Source organism: Zonotrichia albicollis, chromosome 21, assembly GCF_047830755.1.
Source record: "Zonotrichia albicollis isolate bZonAlb1 chromosome 21, bZonAlb1.hap1, whole genome shotgun sequence".
Lineage (NCBI taxonomy): Eukaryota > Metazoa > Chordata > Aves > Passeriformes > Passerellidae > Zonotrichia > Zonotrichia albicollis.
The window spans coordinates 2,462,406-2,480,814 of record NC_133839.1 but is presented as its reverse complement, the minus strand read 5'-3'; the positions used below and the strand labels follow the sequence as shown (position 1 = coordinate 2,480,814).

Here is an 18,409-nt window from a genome sequence, read left to right as displayed (position 1 = left end):
CCTCTGGAGAAACACCACAACTGCTACACCAAGCAAGCCCTCATCAAGTATTTTCAAAACGTTACCCAAAGAGTTCAATCTCCGTAAAAAGTTTCTCTCCCAAAAGGAATCTTTAATTAGTTTGGAGGGATTTTGTTTTTCTTTTAAATAAAATCTTGGTATGTTATAAAAAAACACAGGAAGTGCAACCCACAGCAGTTTGGGTGTAATGTTCTCTGCCTTACTCAGGAAAGGCAAAAAGTAAGGTCTAAAACTCAAATAAAAAACCACCTGAAATTATTTTCCCATATGGAATTCTAAGCATTCTTTACTTATGTGATTTACATATAAACAGCTTGGTTAAAAATTATTCAAATTATGAAGTTGCACATGAAAATCATCAAGGATATTAAAATTATGAAGTTGCACACACAAAATTTCCTCTCGTTGAAGGCTTTTTTGGCCAAGTTCTACTTAAAGGCTGACCTGCCATGCAAGATTCAGGGAGCATCCACCTCCTCCACAATGAAACAGCTCCAGAACTGAACAGTAAACCCACCAGTGTCTAATTAAGTCAAAGTGTGTGAATTCACCTCAATGAAGTGTGGGAGGCAGAGGCTGGGGCAGCCCACAGGAGGAAGTGTTCCTCCACACAGGGTGACTAAGGATGGTTACTTCCCTGTACCTTATTTTTCTGCAGATGTTGGTTTGCAGGAAGTGCACACCTGGACTTTTTGGCAGCACAGGGAACAGCCAGCACCCTGTGAGGGTGGGCAGGCCCTGGCACAGGGTGCCCAGAGCAGCTGGGGCTGCCCCTGGATCCCTGGCAGTGCCCAGGACAGGGCTGGCAGCAGCCTGGGACAGTGGGAGCTGTCCCTGCTATGGCAGGGGTGGAATTGGATGAGCTTTAAGGTTCTTTCCAACCCAAACCAGTCTGGGATTCTGGGATATTTAAACAATCATTAACAGCCTACAGGAGTTAGATACTCATTGATGCGTTGCTACCCTCATTGACTGCAAATATTTTTGAAAGAGGAAAATTCTGGCCAGAAAGAGAAGCTGCTGCTGCACCAGCAATGCAGTCAGTGCTGCAGGAGAGCTGGAACAGCCACAACATCCCAGAGACATTTATAGGCTGAGGCCGTGGGCCAGGCCCAGCCAGTGAAATGCTGCAAACTTTGCACCTCTCAGCTTTACTCTGGATTTCAGCAGGTGCCCTCACCTTCCTCATGATCTTCCTCCCGTAGAACATCACTTTGTCCCTCTTGCGGAACCTGTACTGAGGCACGTGGGGCTGGAGTTGTTCTGCAACAGAAGCAGCACATCAGGAACCCCCTGCACAGCTGGGAGAACACCTGGGCACAGCCTGGGCACTTTGCTGCCTCCAGAACAGCTCCTGTGGGCAGGGTTTGGGATTGAACCACCCTGGGATCCCTCATTGCCCAGCCCTGGCCAAGCCAGGCCCAGGCAGGGCTGCCCTGAGGCGCCACCTGAGCCCCAGAGGGGATCAAGGGCTCCCTAAACACACTGAAGGCTTGGGCAGTTTGAATCTGCTCAGGGAAACCTCTGATTCAATCATTTCTCCATCTGTGACAGTGAAATCACAGCAGGGTTGAATTCCACTGCAGAATTCACAACTGCTCACACCCCAAAGAAATAAAACCTGCAGCTGCTGCCTGTGACAGCTCTGGGCTCACACCTGGGGAAGGGAACCCACACAATTCTCCATCCTTTAAAGCTGCTGTCCTGCAAGAACCACACCTCTGCAGCAAGCAGCTACCACAGAAAATTACAAAAAGACTCAAGATTGATGGAAAAATCTGGTTTAAAACTTACATGGTTATCAAGTACTTACTGGACTGTCTCACTCTTCTGTACACCACAAACACAACAACTGCTATAAGCAACAGTGCAACTGCAGCTCCAATTGCAATTCCAGTCAGCTGGGAGGGAAATTTAAAGAGAAAGAAGTTAATGATTTTCAACTTCAGAAGTTACTACATACTTTTTGAAGGGCTGAAGAACACTCAGCTCAGTGAGATGTCTAAACGCCAAGCACGTTCATAAATACTGAATTTTTAATTCAAACATCTCATATGCAAGAAGTTTAAACTGCACCCATGACAAATCCTATGATCAGATGGAAAATATGCAGCTCCACTTTACCATGGTGGTCTGGATCCTGTCCTCCACAAACTGCAGGATGGGGGTCCCAGCTCCTGTCACCACAGCCTGGCAAGAAAAAGGAAGGTGAAATTAGTTTCCCACAGCTGGAAAAAAGTCCCTATGAAACATCTCAACCAACTTGATTGTGTTTTGCTTTGACTTTTAATCCACTTTACAAACAGAAACATTCAGTGGAAAGGGATCAGTAGGGGAGTTCTGTGTTGCTGTCAGTTCAGTGCATTCCTAAACAGCCCTAAACCAGGGTCAAACAGAGATGAACACTTTATTTAATCATTCTGTGTTATTCAGAACAACAAGGATGAGAATGGAATGCAAAGGACTTTATGAGACTGAAAAGAACAAGTCACAAACCAGCATATTAAAGTCACATAAAAAGCAGATGATGCACATGAGAGCTCAGCTGTGCTGTCCTGGGCCCTGTGCCCATCATTGTCACTCAGGATAAAACCTGGCACCTAAAACAGTCTCACTAATGCCAACCCAAAACTTAAGAGAAAGGAGGGAAAGGTAAAACAATTCTTAGGAACAAGTGAAAACAACCTGAGTACAAGGACAAATACACCCCCCTCTAAGTCTTGAACCTCAAAAGCACTTGAATGAAGCACCACCCACAGCTCAGGTCTCATTCCTGCCCCTGGTTCCAGACCTGGATCACAGCTGAACTCAGCTGTGCCACTAAGAGAAAAATGAAGAGCACACCAAGTCACCAAACTGGTCTCTGTAATGGAATTAATTCCAGTTTTACACAAAGGAAACTCCTGCCAGACCAGTCATCCTCACACAGATCCCTGTGCTCACTTTGCCTTCTCAGGTCACTTCAGCACTTTAGTGTTTATCTTCCCAATATGAGTCAAACTAACTCTGTCACTATTGTTATCAGACCATTACTCATGGGATTGCAGTGAAAAGTCACAAGATTTTGAAAAAAATAAAAAGCTGAAGATGTGTCAGCAACAGGTAGAACACCTGGTGACACAGAGTTCCTGGTGAAGTCTGCTCTGGTCACTTAATGCATTTATTTCCCCTTGACAGTGTCAGGGACACTGGGACAGGGACAGTTCTGCTGCTCCCCAGGCCTTATGATCTCAAATAACACCAAAAATAGTAATTGCCAACTGACACTCACATTGCTGCTGCAAGGGGAGAAACAAATCCACGGGGAAAAGAATAAAACACAAACATGCCCAGGCTGGGGCTTCAGTGCAGAAAAGAAGCAGGGAAAGATGAAATTCAGAGCTCCAAGAACCCCTGAGAGGTTCTTGCAAAGTTTTCACGAGTGGCAGTGTGATATTGCCCTGCTCAGACCAGGGGGATCTTTGCCAGCCTGGACAATCCTTGTGGACAAGTAGAGGAAGCAAAGCAGCCAGGCTGAGCTGAGCAGGCACCTGAGCTGTGTCACTGAGGGCAGTGACAGCTCCTGGGGCAGCAATGAGGTCACAGCCGAGTCACCAGGGCAGCTCCTCTCTGAGGAGGGCTGTGCCCAGCACCCCAACCCAGGAAACCCTCAAAATTTGCTCTCATTGAAGGCAACACCTGTGGGACCACCCTGCAAGGCCTCCCTGCATGTGAACATGAGCCCAGAGCATGGACTGGCACAAAGAGCTTTGCTGCTGCTTTGTACCTCAGATCTGACCCTTCCAAGGCTGGTTTGCATTTCACAATGGATCTGTCAGGCCCCTTCTCCTCCTCCCTCACAAACCAGACTTGCTTGTGCTGCTGTGCAGACCCCTGCAGTGATCAGCAGGGTTCCTGAATGGTTCAGAAAAGCCCCTGGGCAGAGGCTGGGCTGTGTGATGGAGGAGAGCTCAGGCAGGCCAGATGCAGGGCAGTGTGCTCACAGTGATGTTTAACAGAGACAAGCCGTGGTTCAGAAGGAAGTGCAGGCTGGCTGTGTGATGGGAGGTGCTGGGGGATCCTCCTTGGGAGGGTCCTGGTGCTTCTCCATCATTTTCCATCACTCATCACCTGCCTGCAGATTCCTTCATCATTCCCAGCTGAGCACAAGGCCATTCCCCCTTGTCCTGTCCCTCTGCTCCCTGATGTCCAGGTTTCCTGAGGGACCCGAGGCTGAGCAGCAACCAGCACAAACATGCAGCAGCCCCACAAGTGCAGCTCACACCCATCCAGGGTCCAGCACCCAGCACTGCTGAGTCCAGCCACTCCTCACTGCAGTCCAAGGCAAACACTGACACATTCCCCAAGCAGGCAGGGGTGGGAAAGGCTTATCAACCCTGAAAACAAGGACTGAAAATTGGGATTAGCCCAAACACAAGGCTTCCTCACAGCTCAGAGGCACCCGTGCCTTGTTTTGACTACAGAACCTGGATTTTCACAAAACATTGTTAGCTGTGTACAAGTACATTGTGTGTGTTTTCCAGTTTGAGAACTATTTCCTCTCATGGGGTTTGTTTTTCACAACTAGGGAAAGCATCATGTGCCTTTTTGGTGTGTGAGTTTCACATGTGTGATTAAAAACAAATGTAAGAAGTGCAGTCTGCCAGAATTCTGCAACTTCTCCTTCCTCGGGATAAAAATGTATTTAAATGAAGTATTGTATACTAATGTATACAATACTATATACAATATTTTATTGTATATAAATGAAGAAATATACATTAATGAAGTATTTAAATCACAGCATTATTAAAACAGTTTAGAATATGAAGCAGAGCATAAATGGTCTGCAAGAAATAAAACACACACACACAATAAAATGGGACCAATCCTCAAAAGTTTGAAAGAATAAAACTCTCAGCAGGAAAGGCTCTTTCAAAGTAAAAGCATCTAAAGGCGTGGTCCCAATGCTATCAAATTAGGTACAGCTGCGTTCAGCTTCTGGAAACACTCACAGGGAAATAAATAAGTCCAAAAATAAGAGCAAAGCATATTGTACCTGAAGGCTGGTGTTATTGTCCCCTTCATCCATGTCTGGAGGAGCGGCAGGAGCAAAGACAAAAGCAAAGACAAGATTGAGTTAAGAGATGATCACAGCTTCCCATGCAAACTCTCGAACAATACAAGGGGAACAATAACTTTTTAACTTTATCCTCCCTGTGTGCTGAGCAGTAAAACCCAGCGGTGAAGCGCTGGGGGCCGGGACTCTCCCGAAGAACCTTCACAGCCCGGGAATCCCGGCAGGAGCGCCCCGGGAGCCGCTCCACACCGAGAGAGCTGCGGGAGAGCCCCGCGCCCGGCGGCACAGCCGGAGCCAGCGCCGGTCCCTACGGAGAGCGAACACCGGAGCGGCCCCGCGGGACGGGACAGACCGGGACAGCTCGGGGACAGCCGGGGGACAGCTCAGGGGACAGCTCGGGGGACAGCACCGACCCTGCCTGAGGACAGCCCGGGGACAGCCCTGACCCTGCCCGGGCAGGGACCGGCACCGACCGCGGGTCACCCTCATGGGCACCCCCGGCCGGACCAGGGTCACTCTCCCATCCGGACGCAGGTCGCTCCGCCGACCAGCCCCGGGTCACTCTCCCGGCCAGCCCCGGGTGCTGTCCCGTCCCGGCTCCGCCAGGCCGGAGTTCGGGACACGGGCTCCGAACAAGACAACAACAACAGCAACTCCTCCCGCCGGGCCTGGGGCACCGGCACCGCCGGGGGCACCGCACGGCTGCAGCAACCTGCCAGGCCCGCGTCCCGCCGCCGCGCTCCGGCGATCCCCGGCACCCTCTCACCTGCTCCTTCCCCCGCCATCACGCCGGTGTCGGTCGCGGTGCCGGTGCCAACCCCGGTCTCTGTCTCTGTCGCCGCCGTTCCCGGTCCCCGGGCCGGGGGCGAAGGGCGCCGAGCGCAGACCCCGCCCGCTGCCACCAGGGGGCGCGGCCGGGCCAGGCCCCGCCCACCCTCGGGCCGCTCGCTGCTGATTGGCGGGAAAAACCCCTCTGGAACTGTTCGGCGCGCGGGCAGCACCGGCGCTGCTCATTGGCTGGCGCGGCCCGGCCAATGGGAGCGGGCGGTGTTGCGGTGTGCGGAGGCGGGAGCGCCGCGGGGCCGCTCTGGGCCGTGAGGGGAACTCGGCCCCGGCACCGTTCGGGGAGCTCCCGGTGCTCGCAGGGACCGGCTCCGCCTCCGCTGGGCCGCCCGGGTGCTCTCCGGGACTCGCTAATTCCGCAGGGACCGCTCCGGTCTCTCTGAGCTGCCGGCTGCCCTCAGGGACCGGCCCGGCTCGCTGAGCCCCCGGTGCCCTCAGTGCCCGGTTCCAGCCCCGCTGAGCCCCCGGTGCCCTCAGGGCCCGGTTCCAGCCCCGCTGAGCCCTCGGTACCCGGCATGGGGCTGCTGACCCAGCTGGTCCGCGGGCTGGTGCGCGGCGCCGACCGCCTGTCGCCGTTCACCAGCAAGCGCGGCCCGCGGAGCCACAACAAGGGCCGCGGTGCCAAGAAGCTGGGCGTGCTCACCCGCAACAAGAAGTTCCTCCTCGTCAAGGAGATGGTGCCCGAGTTCGTCGTGCCCGACCTGACGGGTTTCAAGCTGCGGCCCTACGTGTCGTACCGCGCCCCCGAGGGCTCCGAGCCGCCCATGACGGCCAAGCAGCTCTTCGACCAGCTGGTGGCTCCGCGCATCGAGAAGGACGTGAAGGACGGCACGTTCGACCCCAACAACCTGCAGAAGTACGGCTTCGAGCCCACGCAGGAGGGCAAGCTCTTCCAGCTCTTCCCCAAGAACTACGTGCGGTAGGGAGCGGGCGGTGAGACCGCTGGGCAACGCGGGACAGGCTCCGTCACTGGACAGCAAAGCAAATCCTTCTGCCTTTGAAATCTGCGGTGTGACTGAGACAGCTGTGCCTGGTGAGCAGAGCCCTCTCTGCGGTTCTGAGGATGAGGAGTCCATCATGTTTCTAAATAAAAAGTACTGCAAAGTTTAAGAATTACACTTTAAATATTAAATTAAGACTGAAACGTTCACTCTGGGAGAAAGGAAGGAAGATCAGTGGATGGTCTGTGAGGGCTGTAATATGGGCTGACAGATGAGTCCTTACAGTGGTGTGGGGGGTACAAACCCCCACATTTTGGGGCTGGGCAGGGCTGTGATGGAGTGGGGGTGCTGCAGCCCCAGTGACACAAGGATGAGCCACAGTGGGCTGGCTGGGGATGAAGAAGGCTTTCAAACAGCTTTTCTAACTGAGCTCTGCGTTTTTCCCCTCCTGTGGAGCTGATCAGAACCAGTCACACACAAGTGGCTGTTACTGCCTCGCTGCTGTTGGCAGCCGTGGCCCCTCAGCCCTTCCCTTGGGAGCCTCGGCAGATGCCTGGAGGGGGATGCAGGGCTGGAGAGCAGGAAATCCTCTGCCCTTTGCTGCCATTTCCAGCGTGCTCTTCACCCCATCATTCCCCTCACACCCCATGGAAGGAGATCACAGTTGACTCCTCATTGCTCTGAGCAAAGCCAGGCCTGGCCCAAAGCCCAAACCGGGCTGGCCCAGTGGGTGTCACCCTCCAGCCTCGCTGCCCTGGGGCTGTTCCCTGCTCTGACAGGGCAATAAAAGCCATTACAACCTTTCAAACAGACACAGGGACACACCCTCGGCTTTCCCAGGAAACTGGCTCCTCCACTCTGCCTCCCATAGAATATTCACCCCTGGAGCCCCACGGGTCTCAGGCCAGGGCAGGAGGTCCTCACAAGGACTGTCAAGTAACTTGATTTTTAAAACTCAACCAAAAAAAGATAAATTGCTTATATCAGCTTTATTTTAGAAACATCCAAAAATAGCATGTTTGTTTTTTCTTTAGCAAAAGCTCTTGTTTTCATTACTAATATGAATCTTCATGTAACAGTGCTCCAGAATGTTTGCTAAAATACACATTCACCCTTGAGAAGGGGGTTACAAAGCAGCAAAGTTCTCATCTGCTGCACCTCATTTAGCTGCAGCACTGTTACACAGAGACCTGTTGCTGGTGTTTCTTTCCCTCCACACAATTCATTCTTTAGGACCCTCAAAGACAAACCGTGCATGCTAAAGGTTACTGATCTAGTTTAAGCTGGTTTTTTGTTTCTAGGAGTAGAGAAATGTTCCAGAAAGGGTTTTGCTGATGTTTCACAGTGAAAAAAAGAGAGCTGATGGAGCAACCATGAGAAATCCTGCAGCCATTCCTGGAGGTAGTTAGGGCAATGCTGTTAAGATTTTGGTTTCTGTACTTACTTTAAATTTAAAAAGATATCAAGAAACACTACTTATACTTTTTGGAGGTTTTGATCTTAAAGCTGTTCACCTTTTATAAACTGAGCTTGACTTTGGACCTAAAGGTGGCTCTGTGGAGAGCAGAAGGAATGAGCTGAATATGGAGAGGCCATGGGGTGGGTGAGTGGCACTAAAACATGGTGGGGTCACTACAGGATTTACCTGAGCCAGGGTGTGCTCAGGGAATGATGAAGGAATCTGCAGGCAGGTGATGAGTGATGGAAAATGATGGAGAAGCACCAGGACCCTCCCAAGGAGGATCCCCCAGCACCTCCCATCACACAGCCAGCCTGCACTTCCTTCTGAACCACGGCTTGTCTCTGTTAAACATCACTGTGAGCACACTGCCCTGCATCTGGCCTGCCTGAGCTCTCCTCCATCACACAGCCCAGCCTCTGCCCAGGGGCTTTTCTGAACCATTCAGGAACCCTGCTGATCACTGCAGGGGTCTGCACAGCAGCACAAGCAAGTCTGGTTTGTGAGGGAGGAGGAGAAGGGGCCTGACAAATCCATTGAGAAATGCAAACCAGCCTTGGAAGGGTCAGATCTGAGGTACAAAGCAGCAGCCTGTCAGAGGAACTGGGACATGAAAGGAAAAACTAAATAAACCTGTCTGGCCATGACCACAGGCCTGTGAGCAAGGGCTTTCCTCTGTGCTGAAAATAAAACATCAGGAATCCCAGCAGTGATGGCCCTGAAGGACTCCCAGGCTCAGCAGCGAGATGGGAAAGCCCAGCAGAAGTTCAGCTCTCACTCTCAGTTCAGTTTTCCCCCTCTTCCATTGGGACTGGTCAATGGACACTTCCAGCTGTTCCTTTGGATGGAGATCTGGGACTTGGCACATCTGGAGGGGTCACCAGGCTCATCTCCCACTTCCAGACATGGAGGATGTTGTCATAGAAGGAACAAGTGGCCACAATGCTCATTTCTTTGGGGCTGTCTGGGGACCTGGCTGGGTCACAGCCTCTGTCCAGGCCCATTCCATTGGCTCTCTTGGCTCCTGAGTCAGAGCCACTGGCTGACCCAGCATCTGCCCCTTGGGCAGCCAAATCTAAACCTCCCTTTAAACCAGAGCCCCTGAGCAGTCCAGCATCCCCAGCCAGCTTTGGCCCTGCCCCTGTGGGTGCCACAGCAGGGCTTTCACTCTCCTCATCCAGGATTACATCAAAAGTAGCTGTAGGAGACTCATAAATTATCTTCAGGTTCTGCACCTGCAAATTGAGCCTCTCATCTCCTTGCCCTGCTGCTGCCACGAGCTCCTCCTGAGGCTGGCATGCAGCAAGGTCCTGGCTGGCAGGCAGGGCATCCCTTGGACACAGCCTTGACCAGTCAGCCCCATAGGCCAAGGAATTGTGCAGGACATAGGATGACAGGATGATACACTCCTCTGTGTTTTCAGCTTGAAGAAAAAAAGAGAAATGAAATTACTTAGAAATCAAGTTGTGGCACAGTGCTCAGCAGCCATTCCAGCACTGGTTGTGTCTCATGGGAAGAGTTCTCTGGTTATTCCCTTCTTCACCACTGAGTGAAGCAGGAGGAATGAGGTTCTGAACATTTTTCAGCCATCTCTTAATGATTCCTCCTGGGTCAGTAGCAGAGGAGAAGAGGGTTTAACATGCTTGAGATAAAAGAGCATCACTATTCAAAGTGCCTACAAAGGCTCAAGACAGACCAGACTGGTCACACCACAACCTCCACTGAGCCATGAACACACCTGGGGGACTGCCAGCTGCTGGTTATTAACACACTGCAGATGTTCTTCCTGTCAGCTTTCAACACCTGACCCTCAACAGTGAGTTCCTTCCTTCCCCACACAGGAGAAATGCCATCCTCTTTTCCTAAGCTGTTGATCTGCCCAAGGTCTGGAGATCCCAGGAACCCAACCATCCTCTGTCAGACTGCATTTGTGATGTGAATGCAAACAGCTTTTCCACCATGGAAGTACCTTGTGATTACATTGAGTTTATTCATGTTATTCTGGATTTACCAGGCTGCAGAGCACTTCCTTCCTGAGGCAATAACTGACTCCCCAGCAGGTCAGTGACCCTGCTAACAGGAAAGCACCACCTGACATTCAGATGCACCTCTCTGAACCAGCACAATGCACACAAACCAGAGTGGTTGTGCCCTCACACCAAACACAAAGGCTTTCCTCCATGATAAAACGCTTTGAGAGATTTACACACAGACAGTGACAGGGCCTTGGCACAACCAAGCAGGCCAAGAGAGTGCCCAGATGTGGAAAAGCTGGAAGCTCCCTCAAAGTGGAACAGAACCTATGGCTGTTAACACCATCTCAGACATTCCAGCAGGAGCTGGAGCTCCCCATGACCCTGGGGGCAGCAAAGGGGCACAGCAGCACCTCTGCTCCCCAGAGCAGCCCTGGGGCACCTCTGTCCCCAGACACTCACCCAGGCTCCCACGGCAGTCCAGGATCTTGAAGCCGCTCTGCATGCAGGCTGCCAGGAGCACGAAGTCACGCGTGGGGTGCCACTTCAGCCTCCACACCCCCCCTTCCACGTGGGTGTCAGCCAGAGGCTGCCTCATGTTCCTGGTGTCCCACAGCAGCACGTGCTCGTCGTAGCTGGGGACACAACACCAACAGGCACAAAAGCACAGCCAGGTCAGGGCACAGAACAAAGGGAGGAAAGGCCACATGCTCTGCACCACGTGGAGTTTCTGCAGAGGCAGCAGCACAACCAGGGCTGGCACACCAGGGGAGAGCTGGAAGGGACTCACCTGCCTGTGGCCAGGAGATTCTCCCGGTGGGGACTGCACTGAATGCTGCACACACCCATGGAATGTCTGCAGGGGGAAGAGACAGCAATTTGAGAAGGGCTTCTTCCTTGAATTTAAAGGATTTTTCAGTCCACATTATTTCATCAAGGTGTCTCAGGAGAAGTCAGATCAAAATTTCAGTCCAGTGACCTACCCAAGCAGAGTTTCATCTACAGAGTCCATCAGCCCTCCCAGGGACAAAACTCCTATTCACACCATCTCTCAGCACAAAAATTTTCTAGTAATATTTACCCCATAAACTGCTGCTCAAAGGCCCTAAGAATTCCAGCAGAACAACTCCATTCCCAGGAAACTTTACTCCCAAAATTAGTATTTCCATAGCCATAATCCCCAGTGTAATTTAAGTTTACATACAGAATTCCACTGGAGAGCTGTGTATATTGTTTTAACCATTTTTTTAAATAAGACAGAAAAGAGATCACTTCAAACAACTAAACAGTAGAGAAAAAAATATTTTCTAAAAACCATTCCATAATAATATATCCAAATTTAACATACACAAAAATTGCCAAAATAAAAGTGTAAATCAGGATCATCCTTTTTTAGAAAGAAACTACCACCTTCTTCACATGTGGAAGTCAGCACTTGGTTTCTTGTGTTAAAGGAAATAGAGAAGAAAGTTTCAACCTGAAGTTGTTCTGATGAAAAAAACCTAATAGGCTTCCCAAGGGAGGCAGAACACGGACCCACTATCACTGCACACGTCCGAATTCAGTGGCTTGGCCAGGGCAGCAGGGAGGGTTCCCACCCACTGCTGGGCATGGACAGGTCTCACTCACCTCCTGCTGGTGAAGACTGGAGCCTCTGGACTGCACCTGGTGTCCCAGCCCTTGAGCAGGCTGTCATCCCCTCCTGCCCAGGGACAAAACACTGTCACCCTCAGCACCAGCCCTGAGCACGGGGCAAAGCAGTGCCAGGGATCTGCAGCTCCCACCTCTGCTCTGGGCCAGGGACAGCAGCCAGGGCACGGCTGGGGCTGGGCCAGGGCAGCTCAGGCTGGAACTCAGGGCAAGGCTCTGCCCCCAGAGGGTGCTGGCACTGCCCAGGCTGCCCAGGGAATGGGCACGGCCCCGAGGCTGCCAGAGCTCCAGGAGCCTTTGGGCAGCGCTGCCAGGGGTGCCCAGGCTGGGGCTGCTGGGGGGCTGGGTTGGATTGATGATCCCGGTGTCCCTTCCTGCTCAGGGCAGTCTGTGACACAGAGCTGATGCTTCCCAGCCCTGGGATCTCACAGAATTTAACAGACACACCAAAAATCACATTAGGCTCCCAATACTCATCACCACAGAAAACACAAGTGGTGGCAATATGGTGCTACCCTCTTCTTTGGTAAGAAAAATAACAGAAGTCATAAAGGCTGGACTCAAAGAGCTCTCTGGCTCTTGAGAGACTGCAGGAGGATATAATCTTTTTTGCCAATAGTCACTCAAAATACAGTTTTCAGGGTACAGCTTCCAACCCCTTTCCACCATGAAGGAATGAAGCCTTTCACCCCTCATCAGAGGACCCAGCTCTGCCAAGAGGTGATGCAAGCAGCTCACCCAACCCTGGCAAGTAAAACCCCAAGGAACACATCCCCAAACAAGGGGCCCCTCCCCAACAGCCCCCAAGGGGATCCCCAGCCCATACAGACCTGAATACACAATATCAATGTCCCAGTAATTAAAAGCAGCAATCCAGGCCTCAAATTTGTGAGCTTCCCACTGGTTCAGGACATGCACAGAAGGAGCAGATTCATCTATGGAGAAAAGATTCAGCTTCCCCTCTGAATCACTGCTGATCACTCTTAAAGGACATCCACTACAGCAGGGTACACAAAAACATTGGGAATTACTGTGACAATCAAATATTTCAATTCAAATAAACACTGGCAGAGACTGGCAGCATGGTGCCAGCAATGACACATTCATACAATTCATTTCAGCTTCATCTTAAAACCACCTGCCCCAGTAACTGCCACTCCCTGCTCTCAGAGGGAGCAACCACTCACACCCAGGTCAGGGAAAGAACCACTACTGGCCCTCATCTTTCTCAGAGATGCAGAACTTGACTTCTTACATGGTTCACAGTACATCAATAAACAAATTCCATGTGAAGAGGGTTCTTTTTTTTTTTTTCTCCAAGTCAGACTGACAATGCCCTTTCAGAGCCTCTTCCCTCTTCTGGAGTACAAAGAGATGTTTTATTTCCTCGCTATCACTGAAACCCAAAGCACTGGCTGATCCTGACCTTTCCTGCTCTCTTCCTGTGCCACAGTACAGTTACAGTTTCTAGACACAATGACCTTGGAGCACTGGCAAATGTTTTGCAATTCCCAGAGCACAGATTTTTCTGGCCTTCCCTGACATGAGCTAGGTCCCTTCTGTTTGGTTACCTGCAACTGCAGGCGCTGCTTTGGTGGCCTGGGGCGTCTTTCCAGTTCTGTATCAAATTATTCAATCACACTCCCAACATTTGAATCTCCCAAATAAGAGATACAGGGCCACCCCCTTCCTGCAGAGATGTGAACAATGTACATTTGGCTTCTAGGAGAAGTTACTGGTCTCTCAAGTGACAACAATGACAGATTTAAAGGGGCATTTCATCATGGCAACAATCATTTATCATGAAGGACAGAAACAAAAAATAAGGAGGAATGTAAGAAGCAAGTCTAACTGGCAATTCTACTTACTCATTAACACATTAGCACACACAGAAATGGCTTTAATTAGCAAATTTGCCCTACAGCATTAAGCAATGACTGCCTGATCCCCTGGGTTTCCAGCCTCACACCAAAGGCACCACTCTTCATCTGCACCTACAGAACACATTAACCTCCCTCCCCTTCAAGGTACAGTTAATTCAGCTTATTTCACACAGCAATGCCATTTCTGAAATCTCATGTATGAGCAGTTGAGAGAAGAAGGAGCCACTTCCACACCAATTCTCTCCTGTTTCTCGCTAACCCATGATTAAACTTCCTACATGTGCTATTATTAGCAGTTCTTAAGGAGAACTCCACACTAAAATTTCAGCTGTTCTTACAGCAGAGTTGGTACCAGCAGCTCCATTTGCATCCCATTCTGGTCCTTCCTTTTAACAAAGGCAGCAGAGGACACATCCCTGGCTCACCTGCTGCCATTCCCCAAAGCACAACCTCCCATTTGTTGTTGGATTAGTCTCTGCTCCTGTTCCAGTGGCCACACTGTTTGTGTTCCTGTTACCCTTACTCTGGAAAGAGCTACTTCTAGAGCAGGGCCAGGGAGCCAGCTGGATCAAGAAAGTCAAAACCACTAAAGACTGCTTCATCCAAGCCCTCAGCTTCTCCTGAAGTTGTCCCCCACACCCTGGCTCCAGCCCCAGCCTCCCTCTCCCATCCTCACCACTGCTCTCGTCCAGTGGACCAGTCCAGGGACAGGGCCAGGCGCTGTGCCCCGAGATCCACCCTGAAGCGCGGCTCCAACATGCAGCTGTTCTTCTACTGGAAACAAAAGGACTCCATTAAGACAGCAGGCACATAATGACAAGTGCACTGCTTCCCAGAGAAGGTTTTCCACAGACTGATGAGCAAATGAGGGTCCCACAGTAAAGAAGCAATGAAATGTGCCACAGCACTGTACAATCATCCAGTGCTGGCTGAGGGGCAAACGTGCACACACAGGATCCCACCCTTCTGCTGCTCATCTCCCATCCAACCTCCCTTAAACTCTGCTGCTTCTCAGGGAGCAATGAAGTGCAGCAGCAGTAATGACCTGACTGCTGAATTCCCTTACACTCTGTGAGAGTGGCTCTGATCACCCTCTTCTCTCACCCCACTCCAAAACTCCTCCCTGCTTTTACCAGCTTTGCACTTTCTGATGTTTCCCAGTCAGGCCATACTTGTTTCCAGGGTCTGCTCCTTCCCTCCTCCTGCCTCCCCTCCCTGACTCTGCAGATGGGTAGAGCCCAGCCCAACTCTCTGGCACCATGAAGAAACTCATAGAATTTATAACAAACCTTATCAGAGGACAAAAGAAGTATTTAAAAAGCTAAGCATGCTGAGGAAGCCATGGAAACCAGCTTTCCTGCAAGCCTATACACACCACCAGTAAATGCAGAGAGGTAGCAAACATGGCTTAAAACAGCTTCAGCAGCAGGCACTGCATCCACCCACCTCACTTCCAGTCAGGTGGAAAAATTCCACAGCACCTGTGGAGTTTGCAATGCCAACCATGGGATGTTCTGCAACAGGAATGTGGCACCTAAAAGATCAAGTTAAACAAGTCTCCAATGTCCATCTTTTTTGTATTTAGGAATAGAGCAAAGCCATAACTTTCATTCCAACATGCACAAGAAGAAGGTACGTAACTAAAAAAATCTTACATTAAGAAAATCTAAGGCTCCTCAAGCTCCCACACATCTGCAAGGAGGGGATTCTGTACAAGGGAGATCTACTATATGTTATTATATAAATAAATGAGGTACAAAGTCATGACCAGCCCAGAGAGCAGAAAGTATGAAACAGAAACAAGGCAGTCCTTGCTCATTGGAACAAACTGGAAAGTATTTCCCTTCAAGAAGTCAGGAACTGTTCCATTAGTAACTATTGCTGTTGCTGCCATGCCAAAAAAGGATCCCGGGAGGAGCAGAGCGTGCTGCTGTGGCACCGAGCCTGGAGGGCCCGAGTTACCATTTGATGTCCAGGATGGCGGCCGTGTCGATGCGCTGGATCTCGGTCAGAGGGATGTAGGGCTGCTCCTCGTTGTAGTGGTACAGGTAGAGCCGCCCCGTCCGGTCACAGGCCCCGCTGCTCCCCCGGGAATCGCTCTGTGGCAAAAACACGGGAAAGAACGGGGCAAGCTCAGCCGCGCTTCTGCTTCCTTCCCGGAGATCCTGCTCGGAGCGAGGGCAGGGCTGAGGCTGCCACTTGTGCAGTCCCAGCCTTGAGGCATGAAAGGAGAGAAGGGATGAAGGGAGCCAGCCACGCTCACCGGAGGGGCCTCTCTGCCCTCCTCGAACCGTCCCAGCCGGGACAAGGCACGGCCCCGCGGCGGGGAAGGGCAGAACCGGGGACGGGGATGCGGCTCGCCCGGAGCGGGGCCAGGCGGGGACCTGGGTTCGCCCTGCTGCGGTGTCGGCCAGTGATGGAACCGGGGCTCGCCCCAGAGCGGTACCGGGCAGAGACGGGGATGGGAGTTCGCCCTGGAACGGTACCGGGCGGGGATGGGGACGCGGGCTCGCCCCGGAGCGGGGCCGGGGCCGGGCTCACCTGCTCGGGCGGGCGCAGGTGGTAGGTGCCGCAGGCCAGGATGCTGTGCCAGCCCTCCACCGGGCACCACTCCACGGCGTCCGCGCTGAACTCCGTGTCCACCACCTGCAGCGTGCGCGTCCTGCACGGCGCGGCCATCGCGGCCGGGCCCTGCTGCGCCGCCGGGGCGGCTCCCGGGAGGCTCCGGGGAGGCGGGGCCGGCCCCGTCTGCTTCCCGGTCAGGGCGGGCCCGGGGCGGAGCTGCCCCCTGGAGCCGCCTCTTCCCGCGGCCGGGCTGTTCGCACCCGGGGGTTCTTCTCGCCTGCCCGAGCTCCCGTCGGCTGTGTCCTTGCCGAGGGAAGGGGCTGCGGCTCCAGCGCCCCCCCCGGGAGGGATCCCTGCCCTGCCCCGGCAGCCGCTCACGAGGGAAAGGCGCTATCAGCCTTTCCTCGCCATGCCCCCGGCCCGGCCCTTCCCGAGCACACCCGGGCTGGTGCCGCTGTTCCGGGGCTCGGAGCGCTCCTGGGCGCTGCCCTGAGCCTTTCCCTGTCCCCTCGGTCCTTTCCCCGTCCCGCACCTCGGGATGCGCCCGCAGCCGTTCCCACCGCAGTGCCGCTCCCTGCGCTGCCGCTGCTCCCTGGCGGAAACCCTGCAGACCCAAAGGTCTCGTTCCTGAGTGAAATCAGCCAAGGCCGGGCCGTTTGCTGCTTTTCCATAACCAACCCTACATTTATTGGCACTGAATTTCATCTCCCACTCTCTCCACATCCTTCTGCAGTTCACTCAGCCTTTATTATCATTACACTGAATAATACTATCAGTGGATTTGTCAGTTTCATTATACGTTACTTTTTTTCTATTTTTTTATATACTGGACATCCAGCTGTTTACTTCCCACCACCATAAAAACCCTCCCTTCTACTCCTCCTTTCCTGTCTTTTAAACAGTTGTCTATGTGACATTTCCCTTTTTGACCAGCAGCTTCTCTTCCTTAAGTGCCTTGAGCAAAGTCATCATTAAGTGCAGTTCAAACTGTCCCAACCAAATCCCCTTTTCCCTGCTTGTTGATGCCTGGAATTGAAGCAATTCCAGTAAAGTTTTGGAGCTGATTTCCCTGTACAGAACCCACAGTGACTCCTCCTCAGTATTCAGCCACTGGTGCTGCATCACAGCATCCATGAATTCACCAAGTGCAGGTGGCTGTAGTTTGAAATTCCTTCTAGAAGCTGCTGTGCCATTGTACGGAGGGAGAGGTCGCCATCCCAGCTGGGAGCTCGGCTTGTTCGTCCCTGAGCTGCCTCGGAGCCGTAGGTGGCACCGTCTGCTCCTGGCAACTTGTTGTTGCTCATTTCAGCTGAACTTTCATCTCTCCTGAAAGCACTTCTGCTCTGAGCAGATTCCCCGAGGAGCTCTCCATATGGAGTGTTCCTGTGTGAACCCCACCAGCTCTTTCACAGGGAACACATATGCAAACAAGTCACTGGATTTTCTTCTGCTGAGGCTTTCATCTTCAGGTCAGCCCTTCCCTTTGCTGTGCCTCCCTCTCTGCTGAATCCCCCTGCTTCTGATTTTTTCAAAACTACTCATGCAAGTTTTATTCCTCATATTTCGTTTTTCTTTGCATTACTTTGCTGGGTTGGTTTGTTTCTTTGCTTGTTCTACGTTTCACCTGCCAAATGTTATTCTTTCCATCTCTTACATTTGGACATAAGTTCAGTTTACCAAGGATTTCTTCTTACTCTGAGTATCCCACATGCTCCTGTTTAATCACACCAGCCTCCTTTTGCTCTCAGTGTTATTTTGCTGGGTGGTGAAGCTTTGCTCCTGGCCCATGTGGTCTCTTACACCATCTCCATGCCTCCCATAAACATTTTCAGTCTTTCAGCTGCTCCTTTTACCACGAGTTTCATTTAAAATTAAGTCACAAAGGAAAACTAAGACTATAATCTGATGGCATTTAAAAGGTGCAAGAATCAGAACACCAAGCCCTGCAATCCACTGTATTTCAGATTTGGTGTTCCTTAAGCCAGCCAGGATTTCCAGTTGTGTTTTCTGCGTGT

The 18,409-nt window shown here is 51.9% G+C and overlaps 3 protein-coding genes across 6 annotated transcripts in view; 1 reads left to right on the top strand and 2 right to left on the bottom strand.

Moving 5' to 3' along the window:
* The window catches only part of PNPLA7 (patatin like domain 7, lysophospholipase), a 137,665-nt gene extending 131,647 nt beyond the window's left edge, over positions 1 to 6,018 (bottom strand). For 2 of the 4 annotated variants that reach the window (XM_074556478.1, XM_074556479.1), the window contains exons 1-5: positions 5,847 to 6,018; positions 5,060 to 5,094; positions 2,146 to 2,211; positions 1,835 to 1,922; positions 1,202 to 1,284 (exon numbers count right to left, since the gene is read on the bottom strand). In XM_074556478.1, coding sequence (XP_074412579.1) covers positions 1,202 to 1,284; positions 1,835 to 1,922; positions 2,146 to 2,211; positions 5,060 to 5,094; positions 5,847 to 5,865 — 291 coding nt within the window. In that variant the 5' untranslated portion in view covers positions 5,866 to 6,018. Of the gene's footprint in view, positions 1 to 1,201; positions 1,285 to 1,834; positions 1,923 to 2,145; positions 2,212 to 5,059; positions 5,095 to 5,846 lie in introns of those variants that run through there. The other 2 variants (XM_074556481.1, XM_074556480.1) reach the window with 2 other exon arrangements.
* Positions 6,019 to 6,101: 83 nt separating this feature from the next.
* MRPL41 (mitochondrial ribosomal protein L41) lies at positions 6,102 to 7,055 on the top strand. The gene has a single exon (XM_005491875.4). The coding sequence runs from the start codon at positions 6,439 to 6,441 to the stop codon at positions 6,844 to 6,846; it is 408 nt and encodes a 135-aa protein (XP_005491932.2). The 5' UTR covers positions 6,102 to 6,438; the 3' UTR covers positions 6,847 to 7,055.
* A 779-nt stretch (positions 7,056 to 7,834) lies between these two features.
* On the bottom strand, positions 7,835 to 16,594 carry DPH7 (diphthamide biosynthesis 7). The gene is made up of 9 exons (XM_005491829.4): positions 16,371 to 16,594; positions 15,792 to 15,928; positions 15,276 to 15,363; positions 14,506 to 14,600; positions 12,777 to 12,943; positions 11,926 to 11,998; positions 11,087 to 11,152; positions 10,759 to 10,931; positions 7,835 to 9,746 (listed from the first exon to the last, which is right to left on the bottom strand). Exons 1-9 carry the CDS (start codon positions 16,506 to 16,508, stop codon positions 9,139 to 9,141), a joined length of 1,545 nt encoding a protein of 514 aa, XP_005491886.2. The 5' UTR covers positions 16,509 to 16,594; the 3' UTR covers positions 7,835 to 9,138.
* Positions 16,595 to 18,409: the final 1,815 nt, after the last annotated feature.

Excerpts from the sequence above, each read along its gene's own strand:
- MRPL41 (XM_005491875.4), top strand. The coding sequence starts at position 6,439 with ATGGGGCTGCTGACCCAGCTGGTCCGCGGGCTGGTGCGCGGCGCCGAC.
- DPH7 (XM_005491829.4), bottom strand. The coding sequence starts at position 16,508 with ATGGCCGCGCCGTGCAGGACGCGCACGCTGCAGGTGGTGGACACGGAG. Across the intron at positions 15,364-15,791 it reads GCCATCCTGGACATCAAATG|GTGCCACATTCCTGTTGCAG; the intron begins GTAACTCGGGCC and ends TTGATCTTTTAG. Across the intron at positions 12,944-14,505 it reads TCCACTGGACGAGAGCAGTG|TGGATGTCCTTTAAGAGTGA; the intron begins GTGAGGATGGGA and ends ACCCTGCTGTAG.